Source organism: Gouania willdenowi, chromosome 6 (genome assembly GCF_900634775.1).
Source record: "Gouania willdenowi chromosome 6, fGouWil2.1, whole genome shotgun sequence".
Classification (NCBI taxonomy): Eukaryota; Metazoa; Chordata; class Actinopteri; order Blenniiformes; family Gobiesocidae; genus Gouania; species Gouania willdenowi.
Window position 1 is genome coordinate 59,624,296 of NC_041049.1, and position 22,874 is coordinate 59,647,169.

At 34.7% G+C, this 22,874-nt stretch overlaps 1 protein-coding gene across 3 annotated transcripts in view; it reads right to left on the reverse strand.

Moving 5' to 3' along the window:
- Positions 1-16,028, reverse strand: part of pkp3a (plakophilin 3a) — a 38,763-nt gene extending 22,735 nt beyond the window's left edge. The window contains exons 1-4 of one of the 3 annotated variants that reach the window (XM_028448520.1): positions 15,838-16,028; positions 11,229-11,406; positions 9,193-9,228; positions 1,029-1,123 (exon numbers count right to left, since the gene is read on the reverse strand). In XM_028448520.1, the coding sequence (XP_028304321.1) occupies positions 1,029-1,123; positions 9,193-9,228; positions 11,229-11,406; positions 15,838-15,840 (312 nt within the window). In that variant the 5' untranslated portion in view covers positions 15,841-16,028. Of the gene's footprint in view, positions 1-1,028; positions 1,124-9,192; positions 9,229-11,228; positions 11,513-15,837 lie in introns of those variants that run through there. The other 2 variants (XM_028448518.1, XM_028448519.1) reach the window with 2 other exon arrangements.
- Positions 16,029-22,874: the final 6,846 nt, after the last annotated feature.

The following is a 22,874-nucleotide window of genomic DNA, read 5'->3' on the forward strand; positions in this document are numbered from 1 at the left end:
TACTAAAGTTCAATTACAATTAATCACAATTACTGAGTCTGGAATTAATAACCTAATAAAAGTTAACCTTCCTCTTGTGTTAACATCTCTAATGATAACGGGTCCTAAATCAGCTGTAAAATACACTTAAAACAAATATCTATCACCTGAATTCTTTCTTATCTATTGGTTACCATTACACTTCTTAATCAATGAAAATATAGGCTTTAATATTTTTGGTGTGGGCATCTGAGCCTTTTTTGTGTCAGTATACCCCTCAATTTATTTATTTTTTTAAATGGTAAAATGTGGGAAAGATTGATATGAACCGTATTTTAATATTTGTTATTAACTACATATGTGTAGAGCTGTAACATGGTTCCACAGTTTTGTGTTAAATTACAATTTTTATATAATTTTCATGGCAATTACAATTACAAAGTCAATTACCTGAACTCAATTACAATATAATGACGATTACGGCAGCAAAAGATTTTTTAAATTACGCAATTACAATTATAATTTACCCCAACCCTGGATGGAGACGAGCTACGAAAGTAGCGACACCTTTAAAACACGTCTCAGGAGTAAAAGGACTACAGAGAAGAGCTAAGGATTGTGGGAAATGTAGGATTTTAATAGAAACTACTACACTGCAGTGTACCCGGGTATGTTTGAGCTTTAAGTATCAGGAGTAACTACACAGGTTAGTTGACTAGGGTCTGAATCCACACAGGTAGAGGTCTTTCTGAGCGTGTGTCTACACAAAACAATACATGCCTTACCTACACTTTACTCAGCGAATTCACTAAGTATGTGAATTATGATGTATGTAGATCTCTCTGTGCACTGAGACACTAAAACTAAAAAATGTAGAGGGAAGTCTTGAAAACTCCAAACTGATTTGCTCACAGCTGACTGTGAAATTCCACACACTCACAGCACAGAGTCAGCATCAATGACATGGTTGCTTTTTAGGGAAGGCTTTCCAAATCAATCAGACGTCAGGCCTCGACTTAATGAGAAGAAATGTTGCTGTTGCTGCTCACCATGGTTTTAGCGCCGCTGGAGTACGCGTAGGAGGATTTAGAGCTGTAACTTGGAGTGTAAGTTTGGTATTTCATGGTGGATGAGCCACCATAATCTGAAATAAAGCAACAAAAGATCATTCAGTTAGTTCAGTGCTCATAAAATACATCACTACAACATTTAGTGGAACAAAAACACAAACACGCAACGTTTAAACACATTTAAAATGAGCTTTGCAAACATAAAAACAACTTTATACAATGAATAAAGAGCCTTCAGTTAATAATATAATTGATAATCTGCTTATTCCTAACATTCTTTTTGGGTTTCTTAAGATTTAACTGCGCAAATTGTATCTTTTTATATGACTGCGCTATAAATTACAGACTAACCTAAGTAAAACAGTTATTCACCAAAAAATTATAGAGTTCAGATTCAAAACTAATTTCTAGGTTGATATAAAATACAGAAATGACTGAATGACTGTTTTAACCCCATAAAAACTACATCATTTAAACAACTAACTTTTTTCATTAAAAATAAAGTTTAAAATATATTTTTTATTGCTTTATTAAAAGTCTCACGAGCCATCGATGTTTATGATCCAAAACCTGTGTTAGAATAATGTGTTTACTCTACATTTTCATTGTTTATACTTATTAAATAATTTACCATAACCCTTATTGTAATTATTTTTAAATAAATAATACATGTCATTGTTTAATATCTATACAAGAGAGAGGGATATTGTTTATTTTTTTCCATAAGTGCTTCGGATTTAGACCTTTCACCATCGGCAACCAATCGGGAGGTGGGGTTTATTAATCATTTGGAAGGTGATCATAATATTATGGATTTTTTGAGTGATTTGATTTGTGTTTGGAAGCCGCTGTACAAATCTTTTCCTTAGGTCATGACATTCAGATCAATTTTATTCATAAAGTGCAAATTACAACAATAATCATCTCAAAGCGCTATCAAAATCTAACATTATTAAGAGAAAAACAAAAAAACCCAACAAATCCACATGACATTTGTTATACAGTTAATATTCAAAAAGCATAGACAGAAGTACACATTAAGTTGCCTTGTGTATGAAATGCGTAAACATGTAAGTTTACTGTGCATTGAGTCATTTTTTTAAATGAGATTTGAACAAATTGGTTCTTACGATTGATTTACCACCAGAATAATAATAAACAAGAAGACATAGTCATCAACATCCGCCAGACTGCTTTTCATTGTAACTCACAACCTTTTCCTAAATGTCCAAAATCTAAGAATTTAGATGTATACATAAGAAAATATTATCACATCAGAATATAAAATCACTAACTATCTTAAATGGTTTCTAAGAAAAGCTGTCCCCTTTGACGATACCTCGAACAGAGTAAAAAAAACGGCACAAGGGCAATAACTCCAAAAGTAATAATTGTGCACTTCTCATTTTCGAACTTCATCAAGATATTGATACCCTGAAGCCACACACCGAATTTGGTTATTCTATCTTAAATGTTTTCTAAGAAAAGCTCTCCCCTTTGAAGATACCTCAAACAGAGTTAAAAGAAAAAAAAAAAACGGAACAAGGGCAATAACTCCCGGAAAAAAAAAATCACGCACTTCTCATTTTCGAACTCCATCAAGGTATTGATACCCTGAAGCCACACACCAAATTTGATTATCCTGTCTTAAGCAGTTTCTGAGAAAAGCTGTTCCATTTAACTCTGACAGACGGACAAAAGGACGGACGGAGCTTTAACTTAAATCCCCTTCCACATTTTGTGGCGGGGGGTAATAATGTTGGCCTACTGTTTGTTTTGTTTTTTTTGCTAAGAAAGTAACACTGTATTATTTTAAAGAAAAGGCTTTAGGAGTCTATAACCCATTCTGTTAGCGTTATCACATTAAAATGAGGTGTTCCACTTCTTGGTTTTACAACAAAGATGTGCTTCAAAGGCCTGAGTGTCTGGTTGCACTGCTGCGTCTCTGGTTGCACTGCTGCGTCTCTGCACCAGCAGAACCACAACCATCACCAGCATCAAGTCTCCAGTTATCGTTGGTCTACATTTGAAATGCAAGATTCACACGCACAGAGCGTGTGAATGTGCTGACAGGCAAGGAGGAGGAGGCTGGGCTAGCAACTAGGGCTGGACGATAAATACAGTATATATATATATATACAGTATATTCAAGATATATCAAGTTTTCCATTTTGGAGATATAGAAAATGACAATGTCGCCTATATCGAGATATATCTTTTTTTTTTTAACTTGTTTTTATTTATACAATCACACAGTACAAATCACATCATGCAAGTATTTAATATTCACAAAGTACAGTCAAACTGTGTTCATTATCATTTTTCCATATTTCTGAGATATATATTTTACAGCTTATTTTGTATAAAAAAAAAATACTAATTTTAGGAGTGTTTTCGTTATTTTTCATACACAGTTAGATGCACCACTGAGTGTATTCTAACCCAGACCTTCATCTAAACAAGCCACACCGCAGAACTCACTCACACGTGCTGTCCATTAGAGGAGAAAGAGCTAAAAGTGGAACATATTGTGCATAAGTCAGAATTGTCTTCATTGATTTAAAAATATTGAGATGCATATCGTATACGGCCATTTTGAGAAAAAAATATCAAGATGTGAGTTTTGGTCCATATTGCCCAGCACTACTAGCAACCATGCTAACGATGCTAACCATGCTCTCTGTGAGCCGCTAAGGGGTAAAACGGGTAAGACTGTAAAATGTAAAGTACCAGGTGCTGTTAGTTTCCGTCTGTTATTTACTAGCAGTGAGGCTCATAAAGGTGTCACTCACTCTGCCGCAGGTATTTAAACAAACATGTTGACCTGTTGGTGATTGTCAGTGAAAAACAAAAGGAATTCACAGAAACAAAAATTAGGACCCAAATGTAGGGTGACCAGATTTTTTTTAAACTCAGAACTGGGACAGTAATTTCAACAAGAAGACGAAAGACTTTCAAAAGAAACTATTTGCATATGATTTTATTTGCAATGAAAAAAGGTCACGTAAGTTACATTTCTTATTTCTTCCTTTTGGATGAAATGTATTATTGCAACGGCTGAACCAAATTTAAAGTGGCCATCAGTAAATAAAAAGAAAAATTTTAAAGTAACATATCATTGTTTTCAAAGTTAATTCCACAAAATGTGCAACATTAAAACGCAAATCCAAGTAATTCTTTGGACGGATAAATACTGTTCATTATTATAAAATGGGTTTCTTTCATTTTTTTTTTTTTGGGGGGGGGGGTGTCTTAGTTCATCAATCACATTTTTGTCAAATTTGTGAAGAACGTCATTTTGGTTTTGTCTACCAGACAATATTTTTTCCGTCAAGCAATTTCTTATAAAGACAAGGCAAATGTATCTGTATAGTGCATTTCATACACAAGGCAACTCAATGTGCTTTACATGATAAAACATTCAATTGTTTAAAATAGATAAGAACATTTAAAATCATCAGTAAAATCAATTCAAATCATCAACAAACACATTACATCAACAACATGACCAAAAATCTTCCTCTCAATCATACACAGTAGAGAAAAAGAGTTCCTTTAACTTTGATTTAAAAATTTTCACATCAGATGCTGACTTCAGCTCTGCTGCAGTTTGTTCCACTTCTTTGCAGCATAACAACTAAAAGCAGCATCACCATGTTTACTGTGAACTCTGGGCTCCACTATCTGACCTGTGTCTATAGATCTGAGAGACCTGCTGGGTTCATACCTGACTAACATCTCACTGATGTATTCTGGACCAAATCCATTCACAGATTTATACACCTGCAGCAGAACTTTAAAGTCTATTCTGAGGCTGACTGGGAGCCAGTGTAAAGACTTTAAAACTGGACTAATGTGTTCTGACCTCTTTGTTCTGGTTAAGACCTGAGCTGCAGCTGTAGCTGTTTGATCTTTTTTGGGGGATTCCTGTCAGAAGACCATTACAATAGTCCAGTCTGCTGGAGATAAAAGCATGGACCAGTTTCTCCTGATCTTTCTGAGCCATTAAACCTTTCACTCTGGAGATGTTCTTTAGGTGGTAGAAGCTGTCTTTGTGCTATATTTGATCTGACTGCTGAATGTAAGATCTGAGTCAATCAGAAGTTGTTACATTCTACTGACAATGAGAGGAAGTGAACGAGTAATATTGTCAATGCCATCGACCAATCAGCATCAAGTTAGAAACGCGTGGAAGACTTTTGAGCTTTTTGATTGGTTTAGATTGCAAGCGCTGCTATGGCAACTGTTGTGACTGAAATCTCACAGTCCACAGAGTGGCAACAGACGTTTATTTATCAATAACCATGACAAATGGGACTGAACTGTGAAAAACCGGGACAAATATGGATTTTGGGGGAAATCCATCGGGACACAGGACGTAACTCTGAAAACCATGTCTGGTCACCCAACCTAAATGTGTCACGTGTGATCAAAACACAGAGCTTTAAGTCGCAATAACAAGGTCCTTTGAGTTTGGATTAGAACAAAACAAAGTTCCTTGTAAATTGCTTGAGGATATTTCCTCAAATGAATGATTCGATGATAATTTCAGCCCTAAAACAGAAAACTTTTTCCTGAACAAATCAAAGAAAATAAAGTAACTTTTTCACAGGATCTATTAGGGATGTAACGATTCACTCAACTCCCGATACGATTCGATTCACGATACTGGGTTCACGTTACGATTCTCTCACGATTTTTTTTCATTTACAAAATGGGACTGTAGACAAATTTTTTTTTTGGGAAAAAAACTAGAAAATACTGTATTATTTTCCTTTTATTTTTCATTGTCAAAAGAATTCCTTGATAAACTATTCAAAACAATGCAATTTAACTAAAAATAAATCTTGAATTAAATAAATAAAGGAATAATACAAATGAAAATGAAGCCTATTAATTTAAATTCTGGTTTTTCTTTTAAAAGTGCAACTGAAAATGTATTTTGTGCCTTAACAATTGGACTTTAAAAAAAAAAAAAAAACATCATTGCACTGATTTACGTCATATTTGTTTGGACCAGCAGAGGGCGCTGGTAACACAGTGGTCGGTTGGCATGCAGATATCTTGCAGTGAAGAAGAGATGCTATGCTAGCAGACAGAGCTAATAGAAAAACGTGACTTTTACAGATATTCAAGTAATATTACAGATATTCTTTCGGTGCTTAAGGGGTAATGAATCATTTATTAACATATTTAAGAGTAGAAGGCAGCCAGAAAGAAAGTATTAGCAGACTCCGCCCGCCGCCAACACTTCCGGTTAAAAAAAGTACTGCGATTCAATTGTCAGAAAATCGATATCAACCGTGATACCTATGAATCGATTTTTAACTGCCTTACGATTAATCGTTACATCCCTAGGATCTATATTTAAAGGTTGATTATTAGTAAAAAGGTTTATTAAGTGAAAAGCAATAAAACTGTCGGTTTGAGTAGTTCATGCTCGTTTTCTGTGTGCAGGGCGAAAGAAAGAGGGCGGAGCTCCTTTAACGCCTCATTGCTTCACAGAAATCAAACCAGTTTGTGTCTTAGTGATTGAGTGCCTGACACACCCTCCCCCGCCCTCTGCTCTCCACCAGGAAAACACCTGAAAGCCACACCCCTCTAGACACACGTCCTGATAACTCCTTCAGTAAAGACATGTTTTCTTTCATTTAAAAAAAAAAAAAAAAACTTGATCACCAGCAGATAACTACTTGTCATAAACGTTCAAATAATGCAGCGAACGATCCATGATCACCTTTTAAACAGGAAAGAGAATACTTCAGGTAAAAAGCTGAATGGAGGCTGGACATGTGAAATAAAACCAGTACAAATGGAGCAACTGAAAAAGCAACTAAAAAAAGTTGTGATTAGGGCTGGGCGATATGGAATAAAACTCATATCTCGATATTTTTTCTCAAAATGGCGATATACAATATGATATGCATCTCAATATTTTTAACTCAATAAAGTCTGGCCAGAAAGACAATTCTGGGTAAAATTTCTGATGTAAAAAGCCACACAGGCACATTTATTAACAAACAGCTGCACAATAAGTTTTACTTTTGGCTTTTTCTCTTCTAAGGGACAGCACGTGTGAGTGAGTTCTGTGGTGTGTCTTATTTAGATGAAGGTCTGGGTTAGAACACACTTAATAATACATCTAACTGAGCTTTTAATGCTGTTCTGAGAAGTAACTAAAGCAGCAACTCCGAAAACAACTATTTTAATACAAAATAAGCTATAAAATATATACCTCCGAAATATGGAAAAAAAATGTAAAGGACACTGTTTTGACTGTTCTCTATTAATAATATTAAACACTTGTATGATGTGATTTGTAATGTTCGATTGTATGAATCAAAACAAGTTAAAAATAAATCTCGACATAGACAATATCATTTTCCATAACGCCAAAATAGAAAACTCGATATATCTTGAATATCGATACATTGCCCAGCTCTAGTTGTGATGTATTTAGTAGACGTGCTCTGTGCATTCCAGCATATTTAAGAGCTGCAGGATGGATGTGTTTGTCCTGTCGAGGCAGGCATTAGCATCGCCTCTGGGACAAGCTACAACTTTAAGATCCCACTTTAGGGTTCACACACAAACAACGACTCAGCATTGAGCTGCTCAGCCTGTTTCTCTCAGTTAGTGTTGAATACTGGGAGTTATGGGATGTGTTGCAAAGCGTTACAGCAACAGCAGGTGCAGAGGAAACAACGCTAGCTCAGCTCAGGCCATTCAACGGATCCTTCGCTCTATTAAATCACCTCAACTGACTTAACAAATTCCCCAGTCCTCACAAGGCGTTTCCCTCCACTACCATTCTACATGTTCCGCCTGCATAACAGCGACCCTCCAGGACTCTGTCACATCTGTGCTTCAAAACTCATGCAGATTCCCATCGTGTGATGTGTTAGTCACAGCTGATTCACAACCCTGTGGTATCTCACTGGTATCTCACTGGTATCTGCTGATGAAAGCTGCACTTGTTCAGGCCTGTTAAACTTTAACAGTTTCTCCTGTTGGTCCAACGATAATGAACGAGAACTGCTGAAGTTCAACTGGGGTGGGGTGAGGGGGGTGGGCATTAAATTAAATAATGAGAACAACCGTGAAGTGAACCAAGCGGACCCCTTCCAACATGGACACAGACACACACGTGCATATGCACGCACGCACACACACACTTTAACTCAAGCTGACACTTTCACTAGTATTCACTGGTCTGAGTCAGCCTGGGAAAATGGGTTCGAGTATTTACAAAGAAAAAAAAAAACTGAGGGGAATTAAGTTTTGGTGAGATCTTGTTATATGAAAAAAATTAGTGAATAAATAATTGAGTAAATAAATACATGAATAAATAAGTTATTACATACATTAATAAATAAGTTAAGAAATAAATTCACAAGTTAAGAAATCCATAAATAAATGAATTAGTTAATTAATAAACAAATAAGTTAATACATACATAAAAAAATAAATAAGTTAATGAATTAATAAATAAGCGTTAAAGTTGTAAAAATATATTTTTTTAAACTCACTTGTAACACAAACCGATTACAAAATAAAACATCAAAAACAAATCTATGGTCATAGAAATACATTAAATACATTTACATGAAAAATTGACATTTATTCCAATTAGCTCAAAGTTATATTTACCAATTAGGTTTTTTCCATTTAATGAGGATTTTGAATGGTCAATTAATAACTGATGTCTCAAAATCACTAATCGCCATCCAATATGATGCACAGTATTATTAAGAGATATGACAATTCATTGATTAGCAGACTCTTTTTAGTGATAGAAAATGATATATAGTGAGTTTCATGCAAGACAAACAGCAAGCATCTGAATTTATAACCATTGCAGGTGGATCGCTAATATGTCACACATGATTCAGTGAATTTAAAACAACTATATTGTGCATGTGTACGGTAACAGATCATAGTGTATCGAGGAAAACAAAGCTTAAAAGAGCCTCATTGCTGTGGAAATATGAAGAGGTCCCATGAGATGATCAGGATTTAACACCCAGGTCAAATTTAAAGGCATGCACAGTTTGAGTTTAGGTAAAGTTAAAGTAATTAATAATGTAAATTAGGATCAATGTGGGCAACAAATAATAAAGACATTTATCATAAATCATCTTACCATTATGAACGCTGGTGGGAAATATTCTCACATACTCTGAGTAAATAAATAATTAATGTTAATTTTAGGTAGTAAACATGTTATTCAACAAGTTTTTTTTTAAAAAAATCATAAAAATACAGGGCAGCAGGTTTAACATACAAAATAAGAAAAAAACTATACAGAAGAAAATTTAAAAGTTGAAATAACTATAGAAAAATTTACTTTCATTATGATTATTGTCATCATAAAAAAAGTTTTGGTAAAATAGTAAAATACTGTAAATGAGTGTGCTTTTATTATCAATAATAACTGTGCATTGAAAGCACTACACAATAAAAACAAATCCCCTTCAATATTAAAGCACAAAATCACTTTTTTGGACCTCAGTAAAAGCCTATAATTCAGAAGTTGCACAATTCTACACATATGTAGTTAACAATTATTAAAATGTGTTTCATATCAAGCTTTACCACAATTTACCATTAAAATTGTTTTTATTAGGCTATTTATTTCAGGTTCAGTAATTGTGATTGATTGGAATTGAACTTTAGTAACTGAGAACGTAATTGCAATTGATTTTCTGGGGATATAACATTGTAATTTAATTTTAATTGGGGAAAAATGCTAGTTGTCGTAATCATAAATTCATTGTAATTGAATCTGGGTAATTGACAATGTAATTGTAACTGAAAAATGTAATTGACCTCAACCCTGTATGGTATCAAAGGTTGTTTACCTGGTATATAAAGGTAGTTTATATAAAGGTAGTTTACCTGCAATTTAAAGGTTGTTTACCTGTTATAAAAAAAGTAGTTTACCTGGTATATAAAGCTAGTTTACCTGGTATATAAACTGGTGTATATAAAGCTAGTTTACCTGCTATAAAAAGGTTGTTTACCTGTTATATAAAGGTAGTTAGCCTGGTATATAAACTGGTGTATATAAAGCTAGTTTACCTGCTATATAAAGGTTGTTTACCAGGTATATAAACGAGTGTATATAAAGTTAGTTTACCTGGTATATAAACTAGTGTATATAAAGGTAGTGTACCTGGTATATAAACTGGTGTATATAAAGGTAGTTTACCTGGTATATAAACTAGTGTATATAAAGGTAGTTTACCTGGTATATAAACTAGTGTATATAAAGGTAGTTTACCTGCTATATAAAGGTAGTTTACCTGCTATATAAAGGTAGTTTACCAGGTATATAAACTAGTGTATATAAAGGTAGTTTACCTGCTATATAAAGGTAGTTTACCTGCTATATAAAGGTAGTTTACCAGGTATATAAACTAGTGTATATAAAGGTAGTTTACCTGGTATATAAACTAGTGTATATAAAGCTAGTTTACCTGCTATATAAAGGTAGTTTACCAGGTATATGAACTGGTGTGTATAAAGGTAGTTTACCAGGTATATAAACTGGTGTATATAAAGGTAGTTTACCTGGTATATAAACTAGTGTATATAAAGGTAGTTTACCTGGTATATAAACTAGTGTATATAAAGGTAGTTTACCTGGTATATAAACTAGTGTATATAAAGCTAGTTTACCTGCTATATAAAGGTAGTTTACCAGGTATATGAACTGGTGTGTATAAAGGTAGTTTACCAGGTATATAAACTGGTGTATATAAAGGTAGTTTACCAGGTATATAAACTGGTGTGTATAAAGGTAGTTTACCTGGTATATAAACTGGTGTATATAAAGGTAGTTTACCAGGTATATAAACTGGTGTGTATAAAGGTAGTTTACCTGGTATATAAACTGGTGTATATAAAGGTAGTTTACCAGGTATATAAACTGGTGTGTATAAAGGTAGTTTACCTGGTATATAAACTAGTGTATATAAAGGTAGTTTACCTGCTATATAAAGGTAGTTTACCAGGTATATAAACTGGTGTGTATAAAGGTAGTTTACCAGGTATATAAACTGGTGTATATAAAGGTAGTTTACCAGGTATATAAACTGGTGTGTATAAAGGTAGTTTACCTGGTATATAAACTAGTGTATATAAAGGTAGTTTACCAGGTATATAAAGGTAGTTTACCTGACATGGCGTACTGTGAGTTAGATCCATTCTGACGCGGAAGTGTACTCTTCTCAGCCAGCCGCAGCTGAATCTGCTGCTGGACGCGTCGAGCCTTGGAGACCTCGTCCGTCCCGGACCTCACATGGCCGATCTGTCCGTCGGACGGTAGGGCGTAGGTGGTGACGGAGGTGTTGGGCTGTATGGCGGAGAAAAAGGCGCTGTCAGAGGTGGCGGTGCTCATGGTGGAGCTGAACCCGGACCGACCGAGCGGCTGGTGGAGCTCACAGAGTAGTGGTACTAGTGATCAGGAGGATCAAAGGGCTGAGAGCAGCAGGGGGCGGAGCCTCACAGCTGGGGCGGGCACACCTGACTTACAGGTGAGCTTAGCTTAGCCTGTCAGCTAACAGCATGTCTGACAGTTGATTTTCATTATTTGTCTGTTTGTTGCATTCACTTGAAAAAAATAAAAGTTTTGTAATGAATGATGTAATAATTTAATTCGTTTTTTGGGCTATTTTCCCCCTGTTTTTCTGACATTTTTTTTTTCTGAGCTTGAAGGGCATTTGAAACAACAGATTTATTTATTTATTTATTTATTTATTTATTTATTTATTTATTTATTTATTTGCTTAGAGGATAATGGCCGGCTTGTTTAATTTGAATACAAAAAAATGTACAGGAAAAAATTATTTCGAAAAACTGGGAAACAATTACTCTGAAAAACAAACCAAAAAAAGTTTTATTAAGAAAAACCGCATTATTTATTTATTTATTTATTTTCAAGTGAATGCAATAGCTTCCATAGTTGCTCCCAAAGAATAGGAAACTAATTTTTAACAAATGATTTTCTACACTAAAGTTTAAAAATTTAAGTAAGAGTAAGAGGGCAGTATTTCAGACACTAGCTCGGGTTCATTTACATTTAGAAATATTTCCCAGATTTTATTAGATAAATTACAGTTCAGTACAAAACTGACACCAAACTACTTCTCTTTTTTTAAAAATAATTTCAGTCAAGCAATCTTTGAAGCTTCTGTTGTTCATATAACATTAAAAATTAGTTCAGTATATGTTCTATGTGTTAACAAAGTTTAAGTATTTAATTTTCCAGTGAATTTATTATTTATTTTTATTCAAAACAAGCGTACCAAAGTATGGCCTGTAGTATTAACTGTCATCAGTAGAAGAATCTATGACAACATCCAAAAGGACAAACTCGCTACAAATTCTCAAAGAACAGAAATTCAATAAAACAAATCCTATACATTTTTGTTTTTAAATGTAAAAAAAAAAAACAAAAAAAAAAAACGTTATTTATTTATTCATCAATCCATTTATTTATCAAATGTCAGTAATTCATATTAATGTAATTAATTGTTTCATTGATTTAATGCTTAATATTCAATGACATTTTATGAAGAATTTCATTAGGATTTTTTTTCTTTTCAGTACCTATGATCAACTGCCTAACCATATCCCTAAATGTGATGAAATGTATGTTTTTAATATTGAGTTAATACATGAGGTTTTGGAATTTGTTCATTTTTCTAAAAAAAGGGTTGAGTTTTTGTCCGTTATGTCCTGCAGTAGAGGTTATTATACACATATTAGTTTATTGTATCAGGAAATATCTAATCTAATCTTGCAATTTTATCACCTTAGATGCAAACACATTTTGTGTGTGCACCTGTACATATGTGACAATAAAGTAGATTATTTTCTATATTCTTTTCTATTCTATAGGCTCTTTTTATATAGAAATTGTAAACAATTTGCTTTAAAACCATATTTTTTAACGATCATTATTATCACTGTAAATTGTAATGAAAGATGGACGTGAAATCTCAAAATCATAAAAAAAAAGTTGAAACTTCGGTGGCAGCAGTAATCCTTCCCCCAGTAATGAGGATCAGGTTAACATGGATAACAACAGTTAGTCAGCATGTGAGCCACCTTTAGAAGGACTTTAGAGGAATGGGGTGGGACAATATCCACTGTTTACTTTTGAATTTTGCTTCTCAACCCCAGCATGAAAACTACAACCATGAGGTGTGTCCTACTTACAGATGTTCTAGCATTAGAAACCCCAAATTAGCAGGAAGGTGGGTAGAAATTAAATATTCTTGTGTTCATTGTTTGGTTACATTTTTTTTTAATTGGAGGGGGAAGGGCTGTTTTTGCAAATACATTTAAAAAAAAACACACACACACAAAAAACAAAACAAATCATGTTCCCTCTTTGCAAAACCTGTTCTTGAAGAGCAGCAAAGTCAACTTGTTTAAACACAAACGCTCTGTGTTTACACACATGCACAGGCAGATATTGTATTCTGGCTCAAAGCTCAACTCTGAAATCTAAGTATACACAGATCAGTAGCAGCTATTTAAGTATATATGTTCATGTTGTCCATTGTTGTCTCCAAAATAAAAGAAAGACATAATTGAATTAGAGTCAAGTTTACATAAACTGATATAATATCCCCCAAATATCAAAGCGTTTATTTTTATACCTGATTTATTAGTGGTTTAAACATTAACATCCTAATAGTTCAGTTGTGTAATACTCCATTTATGGTAGTCACATTTGTTTATCTCACTGTTTTTTTCTGTTTGGTTTGTTTTCAAAAACCAAACATCATTTGCATTATTATAACAAAAAAAAACCTTTTTAAGATTTTAACAATGTGTGTATAAACCTGCACGTGGAATATTTCAAACTAGCTGCTGCACAAGAGGCTTTAACTTTAACACATCATTGCATCAACATTTAGCTAATATTTTATAGATATAATTGCATCAACATTTCACTGAATGTACTCAAATAAATAAGGAAGATCCCTAAAAAAATAAAAAGGCAAAAATATCCACACACACACACACACACACACACACAATACAACCACCTCGAGAAGTTTCGAAAAGCATTTAATGGACACTGTTCACTGTAAAACCTAATAAGTTACCAGAACTAAGAAAATTGAGGCAATCGATAGTTGATTAACTTAAAAGTCAAAATTTTCCAGAACTTAAAAGGTCGGATCCCTGACTACTTGTATTCTGTGATAACAGTTTAATTAAAGTGCTATATGAATTAAGTTTATTTTTAAATAATCCCTATTTGAAACAACAAAAATCACATGACTTTATCAATCTTAGTATGCAATTACTTAAGTACACTGTACTTAAGCTGTGTTTTTTAAGTTTTGCTCACTTATAAACAAATATAGTTCCATTTGCTCAACAAAAAAAAAAAAAAAATTACATTTGGGTTTACAGTTTAGTTATTAGCACCATATAAATAAAGTTAAATTGAATTGAATTAAAGATTCTATACTGTTTTTCTAAAATGTGATTTTATGGATCTGAAGGAATGTACTTTTCATTATTTGGGGCTGTGTAGAAAGTATATTTTAAATTCCTTTTTACCATTTGGGTCAATTTGTGTGCATTTTTCAAACTATTTACGGACACACCTGTTGATAAAGCTACTTAGTTATGTGTTTGTAAATCATAAGCCAATGTGTTTGGTATTTGTGCTTCTTTCACGTTCTTTAGGCAGAACTTTTAGGCATGTCTTAACAAATTGGACAGAGTAACAGAGTTACGTACTTAGGTGAAGACAGGACTGTTTCAAGGTGTGGCTGAGCCTCGCTCTGTTATTAGTCTGCTACCACACCTAAGCTTTCTCTGGTTTGTTGTATTTCAACTAAGCAACTATGAGTCACTGTATCTAATACAAGTGTAGACACGGGCGTGGGATGCAGTTCGAATAAAGTCGTTTTCCCAAAGGACAGCTGACGGTTTCATATCCCTAAACCAGACATAGGCAACTGGCGGGCCGGAGGCCACATGCGGTCTTGATCTAATTTTATGCGGCCCCCAAAGTAAATGACAGAAAAATACGCACAAAAAAAAGCAAAAATACGTTAAAATACAAAGAATTACAATATTGTAGGAAAATACAGTAAAAGACAAGAAAAAACACAGAAAATACTCCAAAAACAAACAAAACAAAACAAAAAAATAATACAAAATGACAGAAAATGACAACAAAACTACACAAAAAGAAAAGAAAAACAAATCTGCAAATCCACAGTACTACAATTGAGCAAAACAACAATAGAAATGCACAAAGATGACTCCAGAAAATGCAAAATGACAGCACAAATACACAAGGACTCCAAAAAATATATATTTTACAGGAAAAATACACAAAAGGACAAAAGAAATGCACAAAATGCTTCACAGCTAGCAAGACAGCAACAAAAATACACAAAATGAGTGTACAAACTCTTTGTTCCTTCCTGTATTAATGCTCAGATCGCTCATTATTCTAAACGCCGACATGAATGTTGATCATGTGACCCTCTGATCAAACAAAGAAATTTTTGCGGCCCGGCTGTGATAAAAGTGGCCTACCTCTACCCTAAACAGATGAAATGACTCTACACATACTCAACTGCCTTCCTCACTTTAGCAGCTGATAATTCTCCCTCCATCTTTCCTTACACACTCCACTGATGCAGAATTTCTATGTGAATCTTGTTGAAAGTCTAAGCTTGACTCAACATGAGAAACATTCAGCAGGACTATTTAATATGAAGAAGTTCTAATGTGTTTCACCTACCATTGTCACTGTGCTGACGGAGGATCGTCCTCTGAAGTCGTTCAACTGCTGTGATCTGATGACATCTGATGAGAAATTAGTTCATTAAACTTTAAAGTCACCGCCCTGAACATGATGATGATGATGATGATTCCCTTTCTCGGGTGAATACAGGACATGCATAAAACAAAGAGATGAGTCAGGAGAGAGGATGACACCACAGGGTGTGTTTGGGTGTTTGACTGAGAGACCAAAGCTAAAGGTGTTAGCATTGGATAGAACTCCATCATTCAGTGTGTGACGCGGTACCAGCAACATGTATTCAACAGGTTAGAATGTTTAGTTAATGATTCATTCAGTGTTCACAGGTGTTCCACTTTCTTCCCAGCATAGACCAAAAGTGCTGAGTGACAGGAATCACCCTGAAGGCATTCTAGATATGTGCATGTGTGTGTGTGTGTGTGTGCGTGTGGTGAGTGTGCGTCTGAGAAAGTAGCTGATGGGACAGTATTGGATAGTGACTCATTGTTCTGAAACATCATCTGTTTATCTCTGAAGTGAAGCTATAGAACAAAAACCATTAAAAATTGATCAACTCATCTACTTGAGCCACTCAGAATGTTAAAATAGTTAATAACTAATAAGCCTTTTCACACTCAGGAACTGTGCATGTGCGACCTGGGGGGGTCATAGGTCAGAGGTATATAAATGTCAACAAGCTTGTTCACTCTGTTGATACAGTGGGTTGCATAAGTGTCCGCACCCCTTTCACTTTATGACATTAGCCACGCTATGGACCACAAACATAAATATATTCAGTTGAAATTTTATGTGAAAGACACACGCTAAGTGACACAGTCGTGAAGTGAAATGTATACATGATTTTGATAAATAATAAAAAACTGAAAAGTGGGGTGTGCAAAAGTATCTACCCCCCCTAAGTTAATACTTTGTGGAACCGCCTTTTGCTGCAGTAACAGCTGCAAGTCTTCTTGGGTACGTCTCTACCAGTCCTGCACATCTTGAGACTGGCATTCTTTCCCAGTCTTCTTTGCAAAACAGCTCAATCTCAGTTAGATTAGATGAAGAGCGCTTGTGAACCACAGTTTTCAGATCTTTCCACAGATTCTTGATTGAATTTAGGTCTGGACTTTGACTTGGCCATTCTAACACATGGATATTTTTTGTTTTCAACCATTCCATTGTTGCCCTGGCTTTATGTTTAGGGTTATTGTCTTGCTGGAAGGTGAACCTCCACCCCAGTTTCAAGTCTTTTGCAGACTCCAACAGATTTTGTCCAAGATTGCCCTGTAATTGGCCCCATCCATCTTCCCATCAACTCAAACCATCTTCCCTGTCCCTGCTGAAGAAAAGCACCCCAGAGCATGATGCTACCACCACCATGTTTGACAGTGGGGATGGTGTTTTCAGGGTGATGTGCAGTGTTACTTTTATGCCAAACATAGCGTTTTACATTTAGACCAAAAAGTACACTCTTGTTCTTCTTAATGTTCTAAAATCTTCTGAGTTTTGCTCTTAGTTTTCTTCTTTTTCTTTTTTCGAAATCTTCTTGTTTTCTGAGTCTTCTTTTGAATCTTCTTTCGAGTCTTCATCTCATAGTCTTCCCTCAAGTCTCTTAAGGGTCTTCTTAAGGTTTATTCTTTCAAGTCTTCTTAAGGATTTTCTTTAGGGTCTCCTTCAAATCTACTTTCAAGTCTTCTTCAGAACCTTTTGGGGTCTTGTTTTCCTTGTTGATATTGTGAGTCTCCCTTGACTCTTCTTCCAAGTGATCTTCAGGATCTTTTTCCGACCCCTCTTCTGTGTCTTCCCAGAGGCTTCTTGCTCTTCCAAGTCTTCTTCATCTTGTTTTGAGTCCTGATCCAAGGCTTCTACTACAAGTGTTTTAGATGCATTTTTCTTCCTTTGTCCTCACGACTTCTGATTAAGTTTTGGGCACTGTTCAATTCATTCATGTGTAAATTTTATGTAAATCTGATATACATGAAAGGTAAAGCAATGCTTTGCAGAATCTACTTGGTATTAGTAATATTAGTATCTGTGTTGTAGCAATAAAAGGGTTGATTCTGTCTGAAAAGTTCCCTGTTTTGGGATTTACAGATGTAACAGGAAAACAGTTGTAAGTACAATGGCAATGATTAAATATTTGATGTAGCATATCATCTGCTTTCATAGTTTTGATATTGTGTGAACCAATTATACAGAAGTTAAGTGATTGTTGTGTAAAAAGGTTGAAAAATTTTAGTAGAATAATTGGTCAATAAAGGAGTTTTAGGTGCTGGGGGTTTTAGGCATCAGCTTAAAACAATTCAGATGTGATTACTTCTGACATTATTAAAAGAGGACAGTACACTGATTAGCCATAGCATTACAAATCAATCAAACTTTATCCTATCTAAGCAATACAAACCTTCTACACATTTAACTAGAAAAACTAGCTCATAATTCTGAGATGCTTAGCATGTTGGATTTGTTGAATTTGCGATGGGTCCATGCATCTGTGGAGCAACTATAATTGAGCATCTTATCATGATTATAGAATTGAATATGGTAGTTTCAACCTTTTAACCAGTTGTGAAATAAACCAGTAAGATTATGAAAACCTTGTTTACTTTGATTGTAAATTACTGCCTTACATTTGTGCAAAACATAGGGCTAAAACAAGAGAATGCTACGAATATAATGGGCTTTCACAGGGCTAACACACACACACACATACTGGAATTTGCATATTCTCGCAGAATGTGCATGCATTTTCTCCAAGGACTCGTTTTTCCGCCTTCATTTCATGTTGACTGGAATCTCCCAGAGAGTTTCTCAGGTAGAGCTAACAGTAGCCAAAGAAAGACCCAGACATGATTAGACTGGTCATTATTTAATGGCTGCTGCATACAAGCCTGAATCAAACCTTTTTAAAGCATTGGTTAGTTTCCATAACAGCCTGTGGTGTTATGTCGAGTATATTTTTAACCTGGCTGCACATTCACTTCCATCGGGAAGCTACAGTCCTGTTGATCAGGAACTGATGTTGGCTGATGACACCTGGACGGTCCTGGACCGTCTATTCTAAGGCATTGTCTGTCGAGCTGAAACAGGAAAGGTTGCTTCCTTGAGCCTAAATATACGAGCATGCTGCATTCTGTTGCATGATTTCCCCTAAAGTGAAGCCAGAGGACAAAGATCAAAACGCGAACAAGGCCTAAGATAAAAGTACTCACCACAAAAACTATGAATCATAGTCCTATTAGTTATTGAAAGCTTAACTTTTAAACTGTCAGTAAGTAAACATGTTTGAGCTTGTGGTGTGCGCACAATAAATGTTGTTTTCTGATGAGAAATTCAAAGTGTTGCTAAAACAAATGTGTTGTGGGTGTGGTTCCAGTCAGCACCAGAAATACAAGTCAGATGAGTTTGTGAAGGAAAGTCTATGTTCAGCAGCAGTGAGCATGAAACCCAACATAATGCTGAGGGTTTCATATTACACTGCCATCCCGTGGTTACTTTTACATATTGCAGTCATGTCTAAAAGTCTCTTTTTTCTTTTTTTTGGAAACATTTTTTACATTTCACATTTGTATTTTAAATGAGAATTTCAAAGTCTTACATGACAAGTATATAATAGTAGTCGATTACAAAGCTTTCAGGGTCATTCTTGTTTTCAGTTTTTGTATTTGATGTATTCATCATTAATATGTACTAGTACAGTCAGAAGTATGTATTCATATAGTGGGGGGCTTAAGTAGAGTTGTCAATTATGGCCAAATGAGTATGTGTTTGAAAGTTGGATGTACAAAGAGGTGTACATACTCTGTACTCTGTAGTGTTATAAAGGGCTGTATTTGCAGGTGCAAAGTTTAATAGCATGTGTGATTTCCCTGGTTTAATTCTATGGGACGTGCGCATGATAAATATGTTTTTTTCACTCATTTTTACATTTTTTTTCTTGGTGTATTTTTCTGTAGTGTATGTTTTTTGAAGTCATGTGTATTTTTGTATCTTTCTGTTGTCTTTTTGTGCATTTTTTGTATAATTATTGTTTTTTTGTTGCCATTGTAGTGTAATTCTGGAGTCATTTTGTATATTTTTGTATCTTGTTTTGTGTAGTTTTGTGCATTTCTGTTGTCATTTTGTGTATTTTTTGTATAAATATTTAGTTTTAAATATTTTGAGTCATTTTGATATTTTTGTTGTTGTTTGGTGTGTTTTTCTGTAATTTGTGTGTTTTTGGAGCCTTTTTGTATATTTTTGTGCATTTCTGTTGTCGTTTTGTGTACTTTTTGTATAAATATTGTTTAGGTTTTTGTTTTATTTTACTCATTTAGCATATTTTTATTATAAATACCGTGTGTGTGTGTGTGTGTGTGTGTGTGTGTGTGTGTGTGTGTGTGTGAGAGAGAGACTCGGACTCTCTCCACCTCCTCCGTGGGTTCTCTCGCACATACTCCGTCACAGGTTGTTGAAATGTGTGAGACGCAGCGTGTTAGTGAGCAATTACACGGACAGTTATATGGTTTAAACAATGGGAAGTGTGTCGTCAAAAGACTCACCAATGGCTGACAGTTTCAAATGATCTATTCAGAGAGCTCCGGTGAAATGTTTGAGACGCTGATAACCAAACTCCATAGCCATTGTAGCGCCAATCAGAAAAGTAACAAAACTGCGCCAAACAAAACGTAAAGCTCCAAACTACATGAGTGAGTAAGTAAATTAAAGTATTACCTAATATTCAGCTGTCTTTTTTTTTAAACAAAAATCATTGTTTAGCTTTGAACCGAGTCGTCAGAGCTTAGCTTCCATGCGCGGCACCACAGAGAATCCGCAGTTTTCCAGATGGGGTATTGAACGGGCTGAGGTCAATACCGACTCTAGTGAAACAGTGCGTTAGTGAGCAATAGACCCATGCCACATGACAGGTCACGTGATGTACGGCCCCCCGCCATGTTGGAAGAACAACTCACAAGGAAACCATAGACTGTATATAGCAAAGCAGAGAGGTAAACTTTTGCGCTGTGTTTGGGTGTTCTAACACGGCTGGGACTGGAGTACACAAGTTTTTTCTTCAGGATACCAGCTGCGATAACCACACAAGGGGAAAAAACCGAGGCACTGGCGAGCTGCCCTGTGCAGGGCTGACCTGAAAACAACAAGCCTGTACCAGTACAGGATCTGTTATCACATGAGTGGTGTAGCAAAGGTGTGATTGATTGCCTTTATTAAATAAGCCTGTTCATTGTAGCCATGTTGAAGGTCCTTTGACTGAAAGCTTGGGAAATGAATTTTTTTATTTGCATTAATTTAGATCTATTTTTCACACAAATTTAGGGTTAAAATAGCTCTGATTCTTAAATAATGAATAAAAATGAGATGAATTAAAGCAGTTACTTCACAAATCCAGCCACAAACAAACTGGTTGTAAGCTTCCAGTCCCTTGAAACTTTTCATGTGGTCCATTGTGTATGAGCTAGATGTAAAGACGAGGTAGATCACTTATGTCGGGATAAGTTACTCCCGGGAAATAAGAGACATCTTCATTCCATTTGTCAACAGAAACATTGTAGGGTCATTCCCGCCGATCGGACCCAGTTTCTCCTTGTACCGACTTCTCTCAGCTTCTGGTAGAATGTCAACACAACTTCCAAGATGATTAAACTTAAAAACATTAGTAATATCAATTGCTTTACATATGTATTCAACATTAAGCTGAATACACTAACCTCCAAGTTGATTCAACTTAAAAAAATTTGCCCAATTTTGCCCAATTTTTGCCCTTTGCCCAATTACTACACTATCTGAAGAGTAAAATAAAAATCTGTTTAAAAAAAAAAAAAGAAAAAAAAAAATATATATATATATATATACAAATTAAATTAATTAAGAAAATAAAAGTAAAACCATAAGAGTACATTTATGTATACATGTTTTATTAAACTTGTATTTATCATGTTGTCGAACAAAATAGGTTTGCAATCAAATAACAGGTGCTCGTCACGGCTACCTGAAGCTGCTGAGCTGCGATACATCGTGTACCGCTATTTGGTTAAGACCAGATAACCATCCAACAAAGGGAACCGATTCAAGTTCCTCTGTCAGATCCACCCAAAGTTCCTCACAAGATGAACCCATAGCAACGATTGTGAACTGGAAACTCAACTAAAGCTAACTATGCTAAGCTAACACACCGACACACAGACTGGGCTAAGAGCTAGTGCTAACTACTCCATATAAGGAACAGACCAAGTAAAAAGAACGTGTCTTACTGTCATAAAGCCACAGAGAGCCATCGATTTGTTTATGGTCAGATTTAATACTAAACACTAAAAGCTAAACATGTCACACGTGTGAAATAAATGTTAGCAAAAATAATGAAACATGATTCAGCAACAGTAAAAACACTAATGGAGTTATTTCTGCTTTTTTTTTTTTTAGAATATAATTTCATTTTAAGTGAGGAAATAAATGAATTACATACAATAACACTAATATTGTGATCCACATGCACAAATATATTCCATAAAATATCAGCTCATGAACTCCTTGAGTCAGCAGCTTTTGTAGCCTTTTTTAATGTGTCTAGTGTTGATGTATTCAAATTTATTTGTAAGGAACATGTTTACACTTTAAGTTGAGAATTGTTTTATTTATTTATAGTTTTTTTTTTTTTTTTTTTTTTTTTTTTTTTAATTTATCGTGATGTTTATCGTTATTGTGATAAATACCAGAAATTATTGGGATAATTTTATTAGTCCATATCGCCCAATTTAGAGTAAGTAGTAGTAATTTACTTTTTTATAGTAAATTTATATCAGATGGTCGTGTTGTGAATCAATAATGCAGATATTCAAAACAAACTCAGTTACTTATTGATCAGGTTTTCAAGAACGCAGAGGGCTCACCCCCCAAGACGACTGGCAGTCCCCCGAAGACAAAGGCACCTGATGTCTGTTGGCTTATATACACGTGTAAAATAAAAGCTCAAGAAAAAAAAAAAAAAAAAAAAAATATATATATATATATATATATATATATATATTAGGTATTGA